The sequence below is a fragment of the Tachyglossus aculeatus genome, chromosome 4 (assembly GCF_015852505.1).
Source record: "Tachyglossus aculeatus isolate mTacAcu1 chromosome 4, mTacAcu1.pri, whole genome shotgun sequence".
In the NCBI taxonomy this organism is placed as follows: Eukaryota; Metazoa; Chordata; class Mammalia; order Monotremata; family Tachyglossidae; genus Tachyglossus; species Tachyglossus aculeatus.
Window position 1 is genome coordinate 110,527,608 of NC_052069.1, and position 13,876 is coordinate 110,541,483.

General features: G+C 48.4%; 1 protein-coding gene across 9 annotated transcripts in view; it reads left to right on the forward strand.

Annotated features, from left to right (window-relative positions):
- Positions 1-3,423: 3,423 nt before the first annotated feature.
- VAV2 (vav guanine nucleotide exchange factor 2) overlaps positions 3,424-13,876 on the forward strand; it is a 375,195-nt gene continuing 364,742 nt past the window's right edge. For all 9 annotated transcript variants that reach the window (XM_038744653.1, XM_038744661.1, XM_038744659.1 and 6 more), the window contains exon 1: positions 3,424-3,999. In XM_038744653.1, the coding sequence (XP_038600581.1) occupies positions 3,796-3,999 (204 nt within the window). In that variant the 5' untranslated portion in view covers positions 3,424-3,795. The remainder of the gene's footprint in view (positions 4,000-13,876) is intronic.

Genomic DNA, 13,876 nt, shown 5'->3' on the forward strand with positions numbered 1-13,876 from the left:
GCACACAGAGAGCAAACAGGCCAGCGTCTTGAGGTCTTTCGTGTCAGAGAGCCCTGCTAAATCCTCCCTGGGACCACATTTTATTTTTCTTCAGGAAGGCCTGAACCTACCTCCTAACAGCCACTCCTATTCCCACAGAGGTTTGCAAAAGCACTAATCATTCATGAAGCTATCTGGGAGCAAAATCACATCTTTAGGAAGGAATCTGACATCTTCAGGAGTTTTTCTGCCAGAATGCGTGATCTTATTCAGACAGATGTCTTGCATTCTCCTGCCCTGGAAATGGGATGGGTCCTTTTGGAAGCGTTTGGGGGGGTCTTCAGTTTGGTCTGATCCTGACCTCCCATTCCTAAAATCCTGGTCCACCAATCCAGGCCTACATCTGATGTCGCCTTTCTAGTTTATAAGCTCTGATTTCACTCCCCCATTCCCCAGCTCAGTCAGCTATTAAAATACTCTTCCTAGAGAGTTCCCGGAGACCCTCGATTCCTTAGGTCTCAGCCTGATCCAATTATGTGTGAACTGTCTTTACATCCTTGTTCATTTTTCAGTGTGGAAAGAAGAAGGGGATGGTGGCTGAGGGGAGCCTGCAAGACAGAGGGGAATACCAGCCCTCTTGGCTGGCTCTGGTATTTCGTTCCCCACTTTGAGTGATGTGCCCCATGTGCCTTTTATTTCTGGGTCCCTGGTTCCTTTCATCATCATCCAGAAGTACTGGTTAGGTGCCAGTCAGTGCCCAGTGCTGTCCAAAAGAAGTTAGAGAGACCTAGCTTTCAACCTCTAACCCGAGGCTCGTGCCCAGGGAAAACTGCTGCACCTTCCTGCCTCAGTTTTCCCATTTTCCTTTCATTTCCTGCTACACCCCCTCCGTGGCTGAGGGGCAAAAGGAAGAAGAATGAGTTTATTGATGTGGGCGGGCGGGGTAGCCGTGAAGCTGGGCATGCGGCTCAAGCCGTGCTGCTTCAGGCAGTCCTCGGTGGGTGGGTGGATGGGTGTGTCTCTGGTTTTGGACCAACCGAGGGAGAACGCTGTTCCATTTCCTCTTCCATATTTTCACCATTGACATTTGTTCCATTCCCAGATGCCAGGTTTGTCTTTCCTGCCATGGAAAGGGTGTGGGTGTGGTTGGGCAGGGGAGGTTGGAGAGAGGCTACCAGCCAACTTTTCATCCTAAATCCCCCTACTCTGGAAAAGTCTAGCCTTACTGAGGGACAGATGAGGCCCAGGACATCTGTAGTGTAAAGTCCAACTAAAGAACCTCCCTAGCTTCATCACCTTCCTCACTCCAATCTTTCCTCCTCCTAACTTTGTCGGAAAAAAAAATCATCTCCCCAAATACCCTCTCTCCCACCGTTTCATCCTCTTTCTGGAGCCCGGTGCTTTGCGAGAAACTGCCAAATTGCTGTCCTCGGAGGCGTTTCATGAAACCTGACACACGAGGGTGTGATCACCAGGGAGAGCGATGGTTCGGGGTGTCCTGAGAAAGAGTTGAGGGAGAAGGCCCAGAATCCCTTACTCATCACCTCTCGGGAATCCCCCTGTGCTCTCACCGGAGTCCAGCCACCCACCCCCCCATTGGCCATCCCAGACCCACAAAGATACACACACACAGCTCTCTTCGATTCTCTGTGCCCCAGTTCCCTCATCTGTAAAATGGGGATTGGGGCTCACTCACGGTCATAAGAGGGCAGGGAATGTGTCCAACCCGAATTGGCTTGTGTCCACTCCAGCTCTTAGTACAGTGCCTGGCACAGAGTAAGCGCTTATGGCTTAATGGAAGGAGCATGGGTTTGGGAGTCAGAGGACATGGGTTCTAATCCCAGCTCTGTGAGCCTGCTGTTGGGTAGGAACCGTCTCTATATGTTGCCAGCTTGTATTTCCCAAGCACTTAGTACAGTGCTCTGCACACAGTAAGTGCTCAATAAATATGACTGAATGAATGAATGCCACTTTTCTGTTGTGTGACCTTGTGCAAGCCACTTAATGTCTCTGTGCCAGTTACCCCCCAGCCTGTAAAATGGGAATTAAGGCTGTGAGCCCCACATGGGACAACCTCATAGCCTTGTATCTGCCCCAGTGCTTAGAACAGTGCTTTGCACATTGTAAGTGCTTAACAAATACCACTCTTATTTATTATAAATACCATTGTTATTATTAATAACTTTGTGCCCACTGCAGGAAGTGCCCAGGGAATGCCAGGGAGGAAAAAGGAGAAGCTGTGTGTATGTGTGCATGTATAGAGACAGAACCCCCCCACCCCCCACCCTGGGAGCACGTGGCCGGGAAGACCCCCTTCCTCCTCCCACCTTCTCTCCTCCCCTCCGGCTGCCACGGCGCACATCCTAGAGGGCGGGGACCCCGGGGCGAGCCGGGAGAGCCCACCCCCCTTCTTTCCCGGAGCCTGGCTGACCCGGGCCCAGCAGGGAGGGGCAGACAAAGGAGAAAGAGAGAGAGGGAGAGCCTGCGGTGAGGGGAAAGGAAGGGGAGAGGAGAGGAGGGGGAGGAGAGCAAAGGAGGGGGGAAAGGAGAGGAGGGGGAGGAGAGCAAAGGAGAGGGGAGAGAGGAGGGGAGAGAGGAGGGGAGGGGATCAAAGGAGAGGGGAGGGAGGAGGGGAGGGGAGCAAAGGAGGGGGAGAGAGGAGGGGAGGGGAGCAAAGGAGAGGGGAGAGAGGAGAGGAGGGGAAGGGAGGGGAGAGGAGGGGAAGGGAGGGGAGGGGACCAAAGGAGAGGGGGGAGAGGAGGGGAGGAAAGGAGGGGACGGGAAAGGGGAGAGGAGGAGGGCAAAGGAGAGAAAGGGAGGGGAGAGGAGGAGGGCAAAGGAGAGAAAGGGAGAGGAGGGGAAAGGAGGAGAGGGGAGGAAAGCCAAGAAGGGGAGGGGAAAGGAGAGAAGAGGAAAGGAGGGGACGGGAAAGGAGAGAAGAGGAAGGGAGAGGAGGAGGGCAAAGGAGAGAAAGGGAGGGGAGGAAAGCCGGGGAGAGGAGGGGAAAGGAGGGGAGGGGAGGAAAGCCAAGCAGGGGAGGGGAAAGGAGGGGAGGGCTGCTTTTGTGTCGGGACAGCGCCGGCTCCGCAGCCCGGCCGGGGAGCACTGCACTTCCTAGAAGGAGAGCAAGCAAGCAGGAAGGAAAGCTGGGAGGGTGGGAGGGAGGGAGGCAGGAGCCGGCGTCTGGTCCGCGGAGGTCGCAGCAGCTGGGCTCGGGGGCGGGCGGGCGGAGGAGAAGGAGGAAGGAAGGAAGGCAGGCGGGCCTTGGCTGCGGGGCGGGGGGCTTTCCCCGCCGGGACAGCCGACAGGAGCAGCGCCCGACGGACGCCCGGCCCACGGGGGACTTGTGTCGGTGAAGGGGGGACCTGCTTTGGCTTGGGGACGGTGGGGGGAGGGGAAGCTTTCCGAAAAGTGCCCTTGGAAGGGGGGCGAGAGAAAGAATCCTCTCTGTCCTCCCCATCCCCCCCCGGCGGGGAGGGTCATGCGGACCCCGTGGGGGGAGCAACCTGGGAGGCCCGCGCGGAGGCGGCAGGAGTGAGGCGGAGGGGAAGGAGTGACTGGCAGCCAGCTCCCGAGATGTCCGGGGAGGGGCGGCCAAGGGGCTGCGAGACCTGACCCACGGACCCCCGCGCCCGAGAGCCTCCCGGTGCCAGGGGGGCACCGCGCCCAGGGGGGGCACCGCCTGGCCTCCGCAGCATGCCCGGCACCGCTGCCCCGTGACTCCGGCTCCTCGTGCTCCTCCTGCTGCTCCTCCTCCTCCGCGCAGCCCTCCGGGCCGGCCGCCCCCCGTGCCCCCCGTGCCCCCCGGGTGGCACCATGGAGCAGTGGCGGCAGTGCGGCCGCTGGCTCATCGACTGCAAGGTGCTGCCCGCCAACCACAGGGTGGTATGGCCCGCCGCCGGCGTCTTCGACCTGGCCCAGGCCCTCCGCGACGGAGTCCTCCTCTGCCAGCTGCTCCACAATCTCTCCCCGGGCTCCATCGACCTCAAGGACATCAATTTCAGGCCGCAGATGTCCCAGGTGAGTCCATCCATCCATCATCCATCCATCCATCATAATAATGATGACATTTGTTAAGCGCTTACTACTACTACTAATGATGGCATTTATTAAGCACTTACTATGTGCAAAACACTGTACTAAGCGCTGGAGAGGTTACAAGGTGATCAGGTTGTCCCATGGCAGGGGGGCTCACAGTCTTAATCCCCGTTTTACAGATGCGGTAACGGAGGCCCAGAGAAGTGAACTGTCTTGCCCAAAGTCACACAGCTGACAATTGGTGGAGCCGGGATTTGAACCCATGACCTCAGACTCTGAAGCCCGAGCTCTTTCCACTGCACCAAGCTGCTTCACTTATGTGCGAAGCACTCTTCTAGACTGTGAGCCCACTGTTGGGTAGGGACCGTCTCTATGTGTTGCCAACTTGTACTTGCCAAGCGCTTAGTACAGTGCTCTGCACACAGTAAGCGCTCAATAAATACGATTGATTGATTGTTCTAAGCGCTGATCCACCCATCCATCAACCCACCCATCCATCCGATTCTATTTACTCATTCAATCGTGTTTATTGAGCGCTTACTGTGTGCAGAGCACTGTACTAAGCGCTTGAGCGCTTACTAGTAATAATAATAATAATAATGGTATTTGTTAAGCGCTTACTATATGCCAAGCACTGTTCTGGGGTAGGTACAAGGTCATCAGGTGTTCCCATGTGGGGTTCACTGTCTTCATCCCCATTTTACAGATGAGGGAACTGAGGCACAGAGAACTGTATAGAGAGTACTGGACTAAGCGCTTGGGAAGTATAAAAGCGGCAACTTGCAGAGACGGTCCCTATCCATTCATTCATTCAATCGCATTTATTGAGCGCTTACTGTGTGCAGAGAACTGGACTAAGCGCTTGGGAAAGTATTAATCGGGAATATATAGAGACGGTCCCTACCCATTCATTCATTCAATCGCATTTATTGAGCGCTTACTGTGTGCAGAGAACTGGACTAAGCGCTTGGGAAAGTATAAATCGGGAACATATAGAGAAGGTCTCTACCCATTCGTTTATTCAATCGCATTTATTGAGCGCTTATTGTGTGCAGAGCACTGGACTAAGCGCTTGGAAAGTACAAATCGGCAACAGATAGAGACGGGCCCTACCCATTCATTCATTCAATCGTATTTATTAGATGCTTACTGTGTGCAGAGCACTGTACTAAGCGCTTGGAAAGTACAATTCGGCCACAACAACGGGCTCACAGTCTAGAAGGGGGAGACAGTTTAAGCACTGGGCGGGGGGGGGGGGGGGGGGGAACCCAGGGTAATCAGGTTGGCCCACGTGGGGGACAAGGCCCTGGGGTGGATGCAAGGTAATCAGGTGGTCCCACGTGGGGGACAGGCTTTGGGATAGGTACGAGGTAATCAGGTAGTTCCAATCTTAATCCCCATTTTACAGATGAGGTAACCGAGGCCCAGAGAAGTGAAGTAATAATAATTAGTAATGATGGTATTTGTTAAGCCCTCACTATGCACGAAGCACTGTTCTAAGCGCTGGGGTGGGGGGTACAAGGTGATCAGGTTGTCCCACGTGGGGCTCACAGTCTTAACCCCCATTTCCCAGATGAAGTAACTGAGGCACAGAGAAGTGCTTTTCCAAAAGTCACACAGCTGACGTGACGGAGTCGGGAGTAGAACCCATGACCTCTGACTCCCAAGCCCGTGCTCTTCTCACTGAGCCACGCTGCTTCTCAGCTCATCCTTTTAGGGGAGCACCCGTTTAGGGTAGTCCAGGACTATCAGCACCTTCCGATCTCTAGGGTGGCCTGGACCGTCTCTATATGTTGCCAACTTGTACTTCCCAAGCGCTTAGTACAGTGTTCTGCACACAGTAAGCGCTCAATAAATACGATTGAATGAATGAATGGAGTTGAGGGCCGGGATCGAATGTGTGCACTAAACGTACCGGGGCTTCTTACCTGCTAACTTGCCCGCTTTTAAGAATAAGCAGCCCCTAGTCCTGGAAAGGGTTTATTTCCGATCGTTGAGTTGGAACAAGTTTGCAAACCCAGTATATATCAAAATCGTAGCTATTGAGCGCCGACCGTGTGCAAAGCACTGGACTAAGCGCTTGATGCGGGGGTCTGCGGGGGTCTGAATCCAAAGACTCACGCGACACAAAGTCAGATCGTGTAGAAAATTGAAGCCTTTGTGATACAAAGGGAGAGAGAGTGAGAGAAAGTGTGCGCGGTGGGGAGTGATTTAGGGAAAAGAGGGAGGGAAAGAGGGCACCTCTTTATGAGCTTCGCTCCTCCTTCTGCTTACAGGGTTGCTGTCCTAAACAATGGATTAAGCTTTAAGATGAAAAGAAGATACAATGGAAATTCTATTTGTATTCACGCAGTCAGATAGCCACTGTGGTCTGAAACATGCTAGGATTCTATTCTGCGGTTTTTGGGGTTGGTTTGTTTTTTTTTATGGCCTTTGTAGAGGAATACTGTTAAGTGGTTTTTTTTTTTTTTTTTGCATAAAACATTGTTGGGTTTTAACATGTTTACACACAGTTGAAGTAGAGCGTTCCACACCCACACTTTATGACCTGTTCTTACTGCAATCCCCTCCTACAGGAAGTTTATTGGAAGGCTAGCATTATTTACACTTAAGTAGGTTTGTCTGTTTTCCAGTTAAAGGGTAACAATTGTAATGGTCTCTTTGATTTTTAAAGGTAACTGCAAAGTTCTTAGACAGAAAACCTAAAAACCCACTTGAAATGTCAGTCTCCCTCCTTTTCCTCTCGGCTACAACCTCCTGGTTCTTAGCATCTTGTAATGGGATCAAACACCTAACAGAGTCTTTGAAAAAATTGGCTCAGTGGAAAGAGCCCAGGCTTGGTAGTCAGAGGTCATGGGTTCGAATCCAAACTCTGCCACATGTCTGCTGTGACCTTGGGCAAGTCACTTAACTTCTCTGAGCCTCAGTTCCCTCATCTGTAAAATGAGGATTAAGATTGTGAGCCCCACGTGGGACAACCTGATCACCTTGTATCCCCCCCAGTGCTTAGAACAGTGCTTTGCACATAGTAAGTGCTTAACAAATGCCATCATCATTATTATTATTTGTTTTCTTGCCTTCATTTGATTCATAGCAATCACAATGAAGTACTAGATCTAGAATTTAGATGTCATTAATTTCAAATAGTGATTTTTAAATGAATAGATGTCTTCTTTTAATTGCAGTCCCTACTCAGGGAGTTTGCTGTACAAAACATTTCCAGATGACCTTTGCTATTCTGACTTTTCCAGTTAGCATTCAAGAAGATAATACAGCTTTATTTTGCTCTAGTGACCTGCCTCCAAGAAGCACAGTGCTGCTTCTCCTTAAACCACACGACCTCTTTTGTGAGGTCAAGATGATGAGTCCCCATTTTAGAGAAAAGGAAAGAGAAGCACAGAGAGTCTCCCACTTAAGGTCACCCGACAGATCAGGATTACCCATAGAAGGAGACTCTGTGTTGAGGTGATGGCATTGAAGGGAAGGTGCCGCAAACATGGGGACTCTCAAAGGATTTTCAGGCCGGGCCACATGGGGCAGATGCTGGGTTTGTGCAAGCCAAATTAGAGTGAGATGCATTCATTGTTGTATTTATTGAACACTTAACGTGTGCAGAGCACTGTACTAAGCACTTGGAAAGTACAATTCGATGTATCCTGTCTGCAGCTACCAAGCCTATGGTGCAGATGCAATCAAGGTTGTTCTCCCAGCTCCAACAGAAATGACCAGATAAAAGGCAGATAAGTCAGAAAAAAAGATCGCTGTTTAGTGCCCCCATTGCTCTGAGGTGATACAGTAGCATCCTTCTTCCAGGGTTGGATTCTTTACTGCCATAAGGTAGGAGATTGCTAGGCCTAGGAAGGCTTACTCTCTCTGGATTTTATTCAGCCAGAGAAAATCGGCTTGCTGGTCTCTTAACTAATGCTCTTCCTAAAAATTGTCTCCCCCAACCTTCAGCCCCCACCCCATTGCATTTCATATTCTTCACTTTGTCCCTAAGAGCTGGCAGCTGTGGTGGAAACTGCCACCACCGTAAGCAACTCTTAAACGTCTGAGTAGAGGCTTTGCTAACCCGAGTCCTTTTCCTGCCTGTGTCCTGTTCGATTGGTTGTCAGGAGTCAGGGAAGGTGGTCATGGCAGACCTGAACAAAAGTAAATTACTGTTCATTTAAAAAATCCTGGGTAGGAATGAGGGTGCATGTATGGAGATATGTATCTGCCATCTATGTGGGCATATGTAAGCATATTTTATGAGGGTTTATATTTTTAAAGCAACTGTACAATAAGCTGAACAGACAATAGTGCTTGCATATTGTTTGGGACAAGTAAATTAGCATCTGCTCAATCTTCTACTTTGCCAGCAGCTAAATTTTTTTTTTTTAAGGGACCTCCTGTGCTATTGTGAAGGCAGGTTCCTTAAGGTCAAGATTCTGAGAAAAATAAATAATCCCACAGTCCCCTGGGAAAAGCATCACTGCAAAAAATCCTGAGTTTGCATTTTGTGTGTGTAAGTGTGTGCAAATCTGCAACTGCCACTACTGTGATTATTAAGTAACCGTTGTATATACCGCAGATGTTTCTCTTGATTTCCTTACTCTCTGTAATTTAGAAAAGGGGGCAGTTGCTAGAAGTAGAAGCTGGCCAGCTTTAGATTTCACATCTTCACCCCTTGTTAGACTTACTAGGAATTTTTCCGGGGCTCTGACCCTTGTTTGGAGTTAATACCTCTTTGTCTGCCTGTCTTTTGGCATTTCATTTGGTGAACTTCACGTGCTTTTTTTCCCCTGGCTAAAGGAAACGTTTAGGCCAGATGGAGAACCTTAGACTTGTATTCATGCTGTTTAAGTTTATCTCAGCTGACCTTGCTGAATTAACGCAGCATAATTGCAAAAGCTTGATTTTCTCCAGAAATTCTGGCAGAAAATTAGGCTTTAATTAGCAGGTAGGGAATCTGCTGACTTTAATACACAGAGAAAGACTTCCTCGTAAGAAGCAATTTGGAAAGACCCATTAAAAACACTTGCACAAAAGGCTGATCCAATTTTCGGTGGCACGGCTCTCACTGAGCATTGCAGTGGTGGTGGGCGGGAGCCTCTCATTGGAGGGCTATTCAGTTAGTTGGGGCAACCCCAATTCTCTGTTGTCTGCAGGTGCTGAAGACAGTGGCATGGGATTGGGTGGGGAAGAGTCACAGGCTGGAGGGTGTTGATTTGCATGGATTTAGTATTGTTCCCTACTTGTACTTCCCAAGTGCTTAGTACAGTGCTCTGCACACAGTAAGCACTCAGTAAATACGATTGAATGAATGAATGAGTACCTTTCCACTCCGCAATTCCACCCAAACTGAATTTAACACTCCTTTGAAAATAGTGAAGCACCCACTAGTCAGTGCCATTTCTTTGAGACTTAGTGTGTTCAGATCACTGTACTGCATTCTTGGGTGAGCAAAATTCCCTTGCCATAGAGAGTTTACAGTCTAGATACCTGACCCATCCCTCTTGGGTGTGATACTTCCAAGTGGCCTCTATCCTGCTTTTAAAGGGAAATCTTTTGGGAGATCATCAAGCCTAGCTTAACCAATTTTGGATATAACCTCAGAGAGCTGGAGCAGCCCAAACCACAGTAAGCTAGAGTTTGACAGCAGTTAGGGCTCGGCTCCGGGAAGCCCAGCCAGACTCCCATAAGGGTTGGGGAAAGGAGCATACAAAGGCATGATTACTAAGTTTGTGTTATGTTTTAATGTTTTATCACTCCTGATGTCTGTCTCAAATCCCTTCTCCCCACTTTAATCCCTTAGATTAAAGGGGCAAGGGACTGTGTCTAATTCCCTCCGCCCTCCCCCGTGTATTCTGTCCCAGAATTTAGTAGAGTGCTCAGCACACTGGAAATACTACTACCACTACTGTTCATTCATTCGATCATATTTATTGAGCTCTTATTGTGTGCACAACACTCCACTAAGCACTGGGGAAGATACAGTGCAGCAATAAGCACATTCCCTTCCCACAATGATTTTACAGTCTAGAGGGTGAGCTTACAGTTTTACAGTCTACTACTACTAGTACTATTACTACTACTAAGTACTAGCCTTCTGCTGATGGTTCCTGGGATTTGCAAATCTTCGTAGCTGGATAGGGATCTTTACTCTTGGCCCAGATAATCTGAATAGGATGTTCAGGATTAAACCGGAGCCACTGGAGGTTATTTGAAACATCGCATTAACGGTGGTTGGCAGTTATTAGAAGGTAGGCTATTACCTTAATGGAATTTGGCTCCAGTAAAGTTCATTAACATCAGCATTCTCATCAACAGAATGAATGCAGCACCGATGCAGAAAAAGTGTCTGGTGTGATCGCTGATCTCAAAAAGTTACTTTCTAATGGGAGGAGCTAAACTGATATAAACAATAAAAACAGCACTTATGTACATATTTTAAAATTATATATGATTTTTAATGACATTTCTTAAGTGCTTACTATGTGCAAAGCACTGTTCTAAGTGCTGGGGAGGTTACAAGGTGATCAGGTTGTCCCACATGGGGCTCACAGTCTTTTCATTCATTCAGTCATATTTATTGAGCACTTACTGTGCAGAGCACTGTACTAAGCGCTTGGGAAGTACAAGTTGGCAACATATAGAGACGGTCCCTACCCAACAACGGGCTGACAGTCTAAAAGGGGGAGACAGACAACAAAACAAAACATGTGGACAGGTGTCAGGTCATCAGAATAAATAGAAGTAAAGCTAGATGCACATCATTAACAAAATAAATAGAATAGTAAATATGTACAAGTTAAATAGAGTAATAAATCTGTACAAACATATATAAGGGTGTTGTGGGGAGGGGAAGGTGGTAGGGCATAGGTGGATGGGGAGGAGGAGAGGAAAAAGGGGGCTCAGTCTGGGAAGGCTTCCTGGAGGAGGTGAGCTCTCAGTAGGGCTTTGAAGGGAGGAAAAGAGCTAGTTTGGCGGATGTGCGGAGGGAGGGCATTCCAGGCCAGGGGGAGGATGTGGGCCAGGGGTCGACAGCGGGACAGGCGAGAACGAGGTTCAGAGAGGAGGTTAGTGGCAGAGGAGTGGAGGGTGCGGGCTGGGCTATAGAAGGAGAGAAGGGAGGTGAAGCTTAATCCCCATTTTACAGATGAGGTAACTGAGGCACAGAGAAGTTAAGTGACTTGCCCAAAGTCACACAGCTGACAAGTGGTGGAGCTGGGATTTGAACCCATGACCTCTGACTCCAGAGCCCGTGCTGTTTCCACGGAGCCATGCTGCTTCTCTAATTCCATTCTATTAATTCCATTAATGTCTGTCTCCCCCTCTAGACTGTAAGCTCGTTATGGACAGGGATGTATCCACTAATTCTACTGTGTTGTACTTTCTCAAGTGCTTAGTACAGTGTTCAGCACAGAGTAAGCATTCAAATACCACTAATTGATGGAAAACAACAGGTAAAATGAGAATGGGTATGAATAATAAATGCAAGTGAATAATAAATCACTAAGAAATAAGTCTACAAGAACTAAAGAGCCCTGGTTTATTAGCATAACCAGGAAAGTGAGAAGTTTAATCATGGAATGCCTCCTGGAGGAGGTGGTTTTAAAGAAAACTGAAGAGGGGAGGATGGTGCTGAATTCCATGGACAATATGAAATTAAGAAACTGGGAACTTCAAAGAGAGGGATTCAGGTTAATGGGGGTATTCACTGATACTGTTAGCTTCTCAAAAATCAGTCAACCATTACGCCTTTGTAAGTGGGAGGAGAGGACACACCCATTTTCATACTTTTGGTTAGTTGAATATATTTGGCACCCAAAGCACATTTTTTGCTATTTTGTTTTTCAAAGTAAGACCTTTTATCATGGCCCAAAGAGCTAAATTCCTGATGGGATGCAGCTTTCAGGAGCAGCTCCCTACTGCTGCAGTGGAAAAATAAGTCTGCCGGGTAGACTTTTGCGATGGGAACCATAAGTGGATGCATTGTAACATGACCCAGGCTGAAGGAAATATCAAAATAGTTTAGTAGCAGCACCTACAGGGCCATTGAGTGAAATTTCTCCCTTGCAGCAGGGAGGGGTCACGCTGTGTTTACAGTCAGGGTGAAAGCTTGATTTGCGACAGTGGTTGTCGACTTGTGACGCACTGGGAAAGTTACTGGTCATCTTTGAGCCTTGGTTTCTTTATGTGAAAAATGGGCATCAAACTATAATGCAAGCCAGGGAAGACAGTTGCAGGGTTGGAGAGAAATGAAGTTGGACCTAAAAGAAAGTGGGCTGCAGACAAGAACAGATTTTAGTGAAAAGAAACCTGGCCCTCAAGGCTGGTTCTGAAACTCTCAGGGCTACTGGGAAAAGGGCAGGTGATGGGTAGGAGTTTTGATGGACAGACAGGTATATGATGTCAGGAAGAGTGGTTGTTGTTGGGTTTTTTTTTTACCTATCACTTAGAGATATGGTTGCTCTATCAGCCGTGAAAACAATCATGAAAGACCTTTAGCTCCTCAGAATAATGGTGCTCTGGAAATGGAAGCCATGCAATTGAGCATTGTCTTAAACGGCATTATTTGGTATGCATGGAAGAGGAGGTTGAATTAGATGTCCTTTGGCAATCCCTTCCAGATTTAGAATTCTACAATGTTCTGCTCCCCAAAGCTCCATCGCCAGTGGACAGTGAAGGAGTGGGGGCACTTAACATTGGCTGGGGTGGTAGATTTTTGTCAAGCCAAAGTTGGAATGATGATAATAAAAATAAATGATAATTGTGGTATTCATTAAGCCCTCACAATGTGCCAGACACTGTACTAAGCACTGGGTTAGTTCCAAGATGATGAGGTCAGACACAGTTCCTGCCCGTCCCAGTGGTTTTCCCATCCGAGGATCCTAAACTAGGATTTAAATTCTAGGGAAGAGAAGGATGGGGGAGAAGTGAGGCAATGGTATGTGAATTAAGTCTCCAGGTATCCCCAGGGAATGTAGTGTCAGGACTAAGGGCATTTGGATGGGGAGATGCCTAAGCTTTTTGTGGGTGTGTTTCCAAACCCCAAACCCAGAAGTCTTAGAGCTACTCCATGTTCAGATTGGTTTCAAGAAGATTAGATATCCTTAAGTAACAATGGTAATAATAATTATGGTATTTGTTATGCGCTTACTATGTGGCAGGCAGTGTTCTAAGCACTGGGATAGACACAAGATAATTGGGTTGGACGCAGTCCCTGTCCCACATGGGGTCACAGTCTTAATTCCCATTTTACAGATGAGGAAACTGAGGCCCAGAGAAGTGAATTGGCTTGCCCAAGGTCACACAGCAGACATGTGGTGGAGCCAGGACTAGAACCCATGATCTTCTGACTCCCAGCCCATGCTCTATCCACTAGGCCATGATGCTTTGGGTTTTAGGGGTCCACTAAGGTCTGTAAATAGGCTCCCCAGGTTCCAGGGCCTGCAGGACAACAACTCTAGCTGTCTGTGCACCACTGGTCAGTCGATGGCAGCCAGGCTGTGCAGAGTCATGAGAGGGTTTGCTGGGTCCCTGGCTGAAACATTTCTTTCACCTTGAAACCTGAACCAAACATTTCCATTTTGGCCAAGGAAAGAGGAATTTTTGAGGGAAACAAAATATTTGGACTGTAAGGATGTGCCCAAATAAATTGTTTTGTTCGAAGGGGAAAAAAAAAAAAACCGGTTTTGCTTGGCTCAGATTTCCCTGGGCAGACACAACTGAAGAAGCACAATCCCAAGCCTCGCTCTGATAGTTGGGGTCTTCCATTTCTCTGTCGTTTTGCATTCCAGATGTAATTCTTGGGGTTGTGTCTTTGCTACAAGGAAGTCTTATTTCTGTGGTTCCTCCGCTGTCACGACATCCT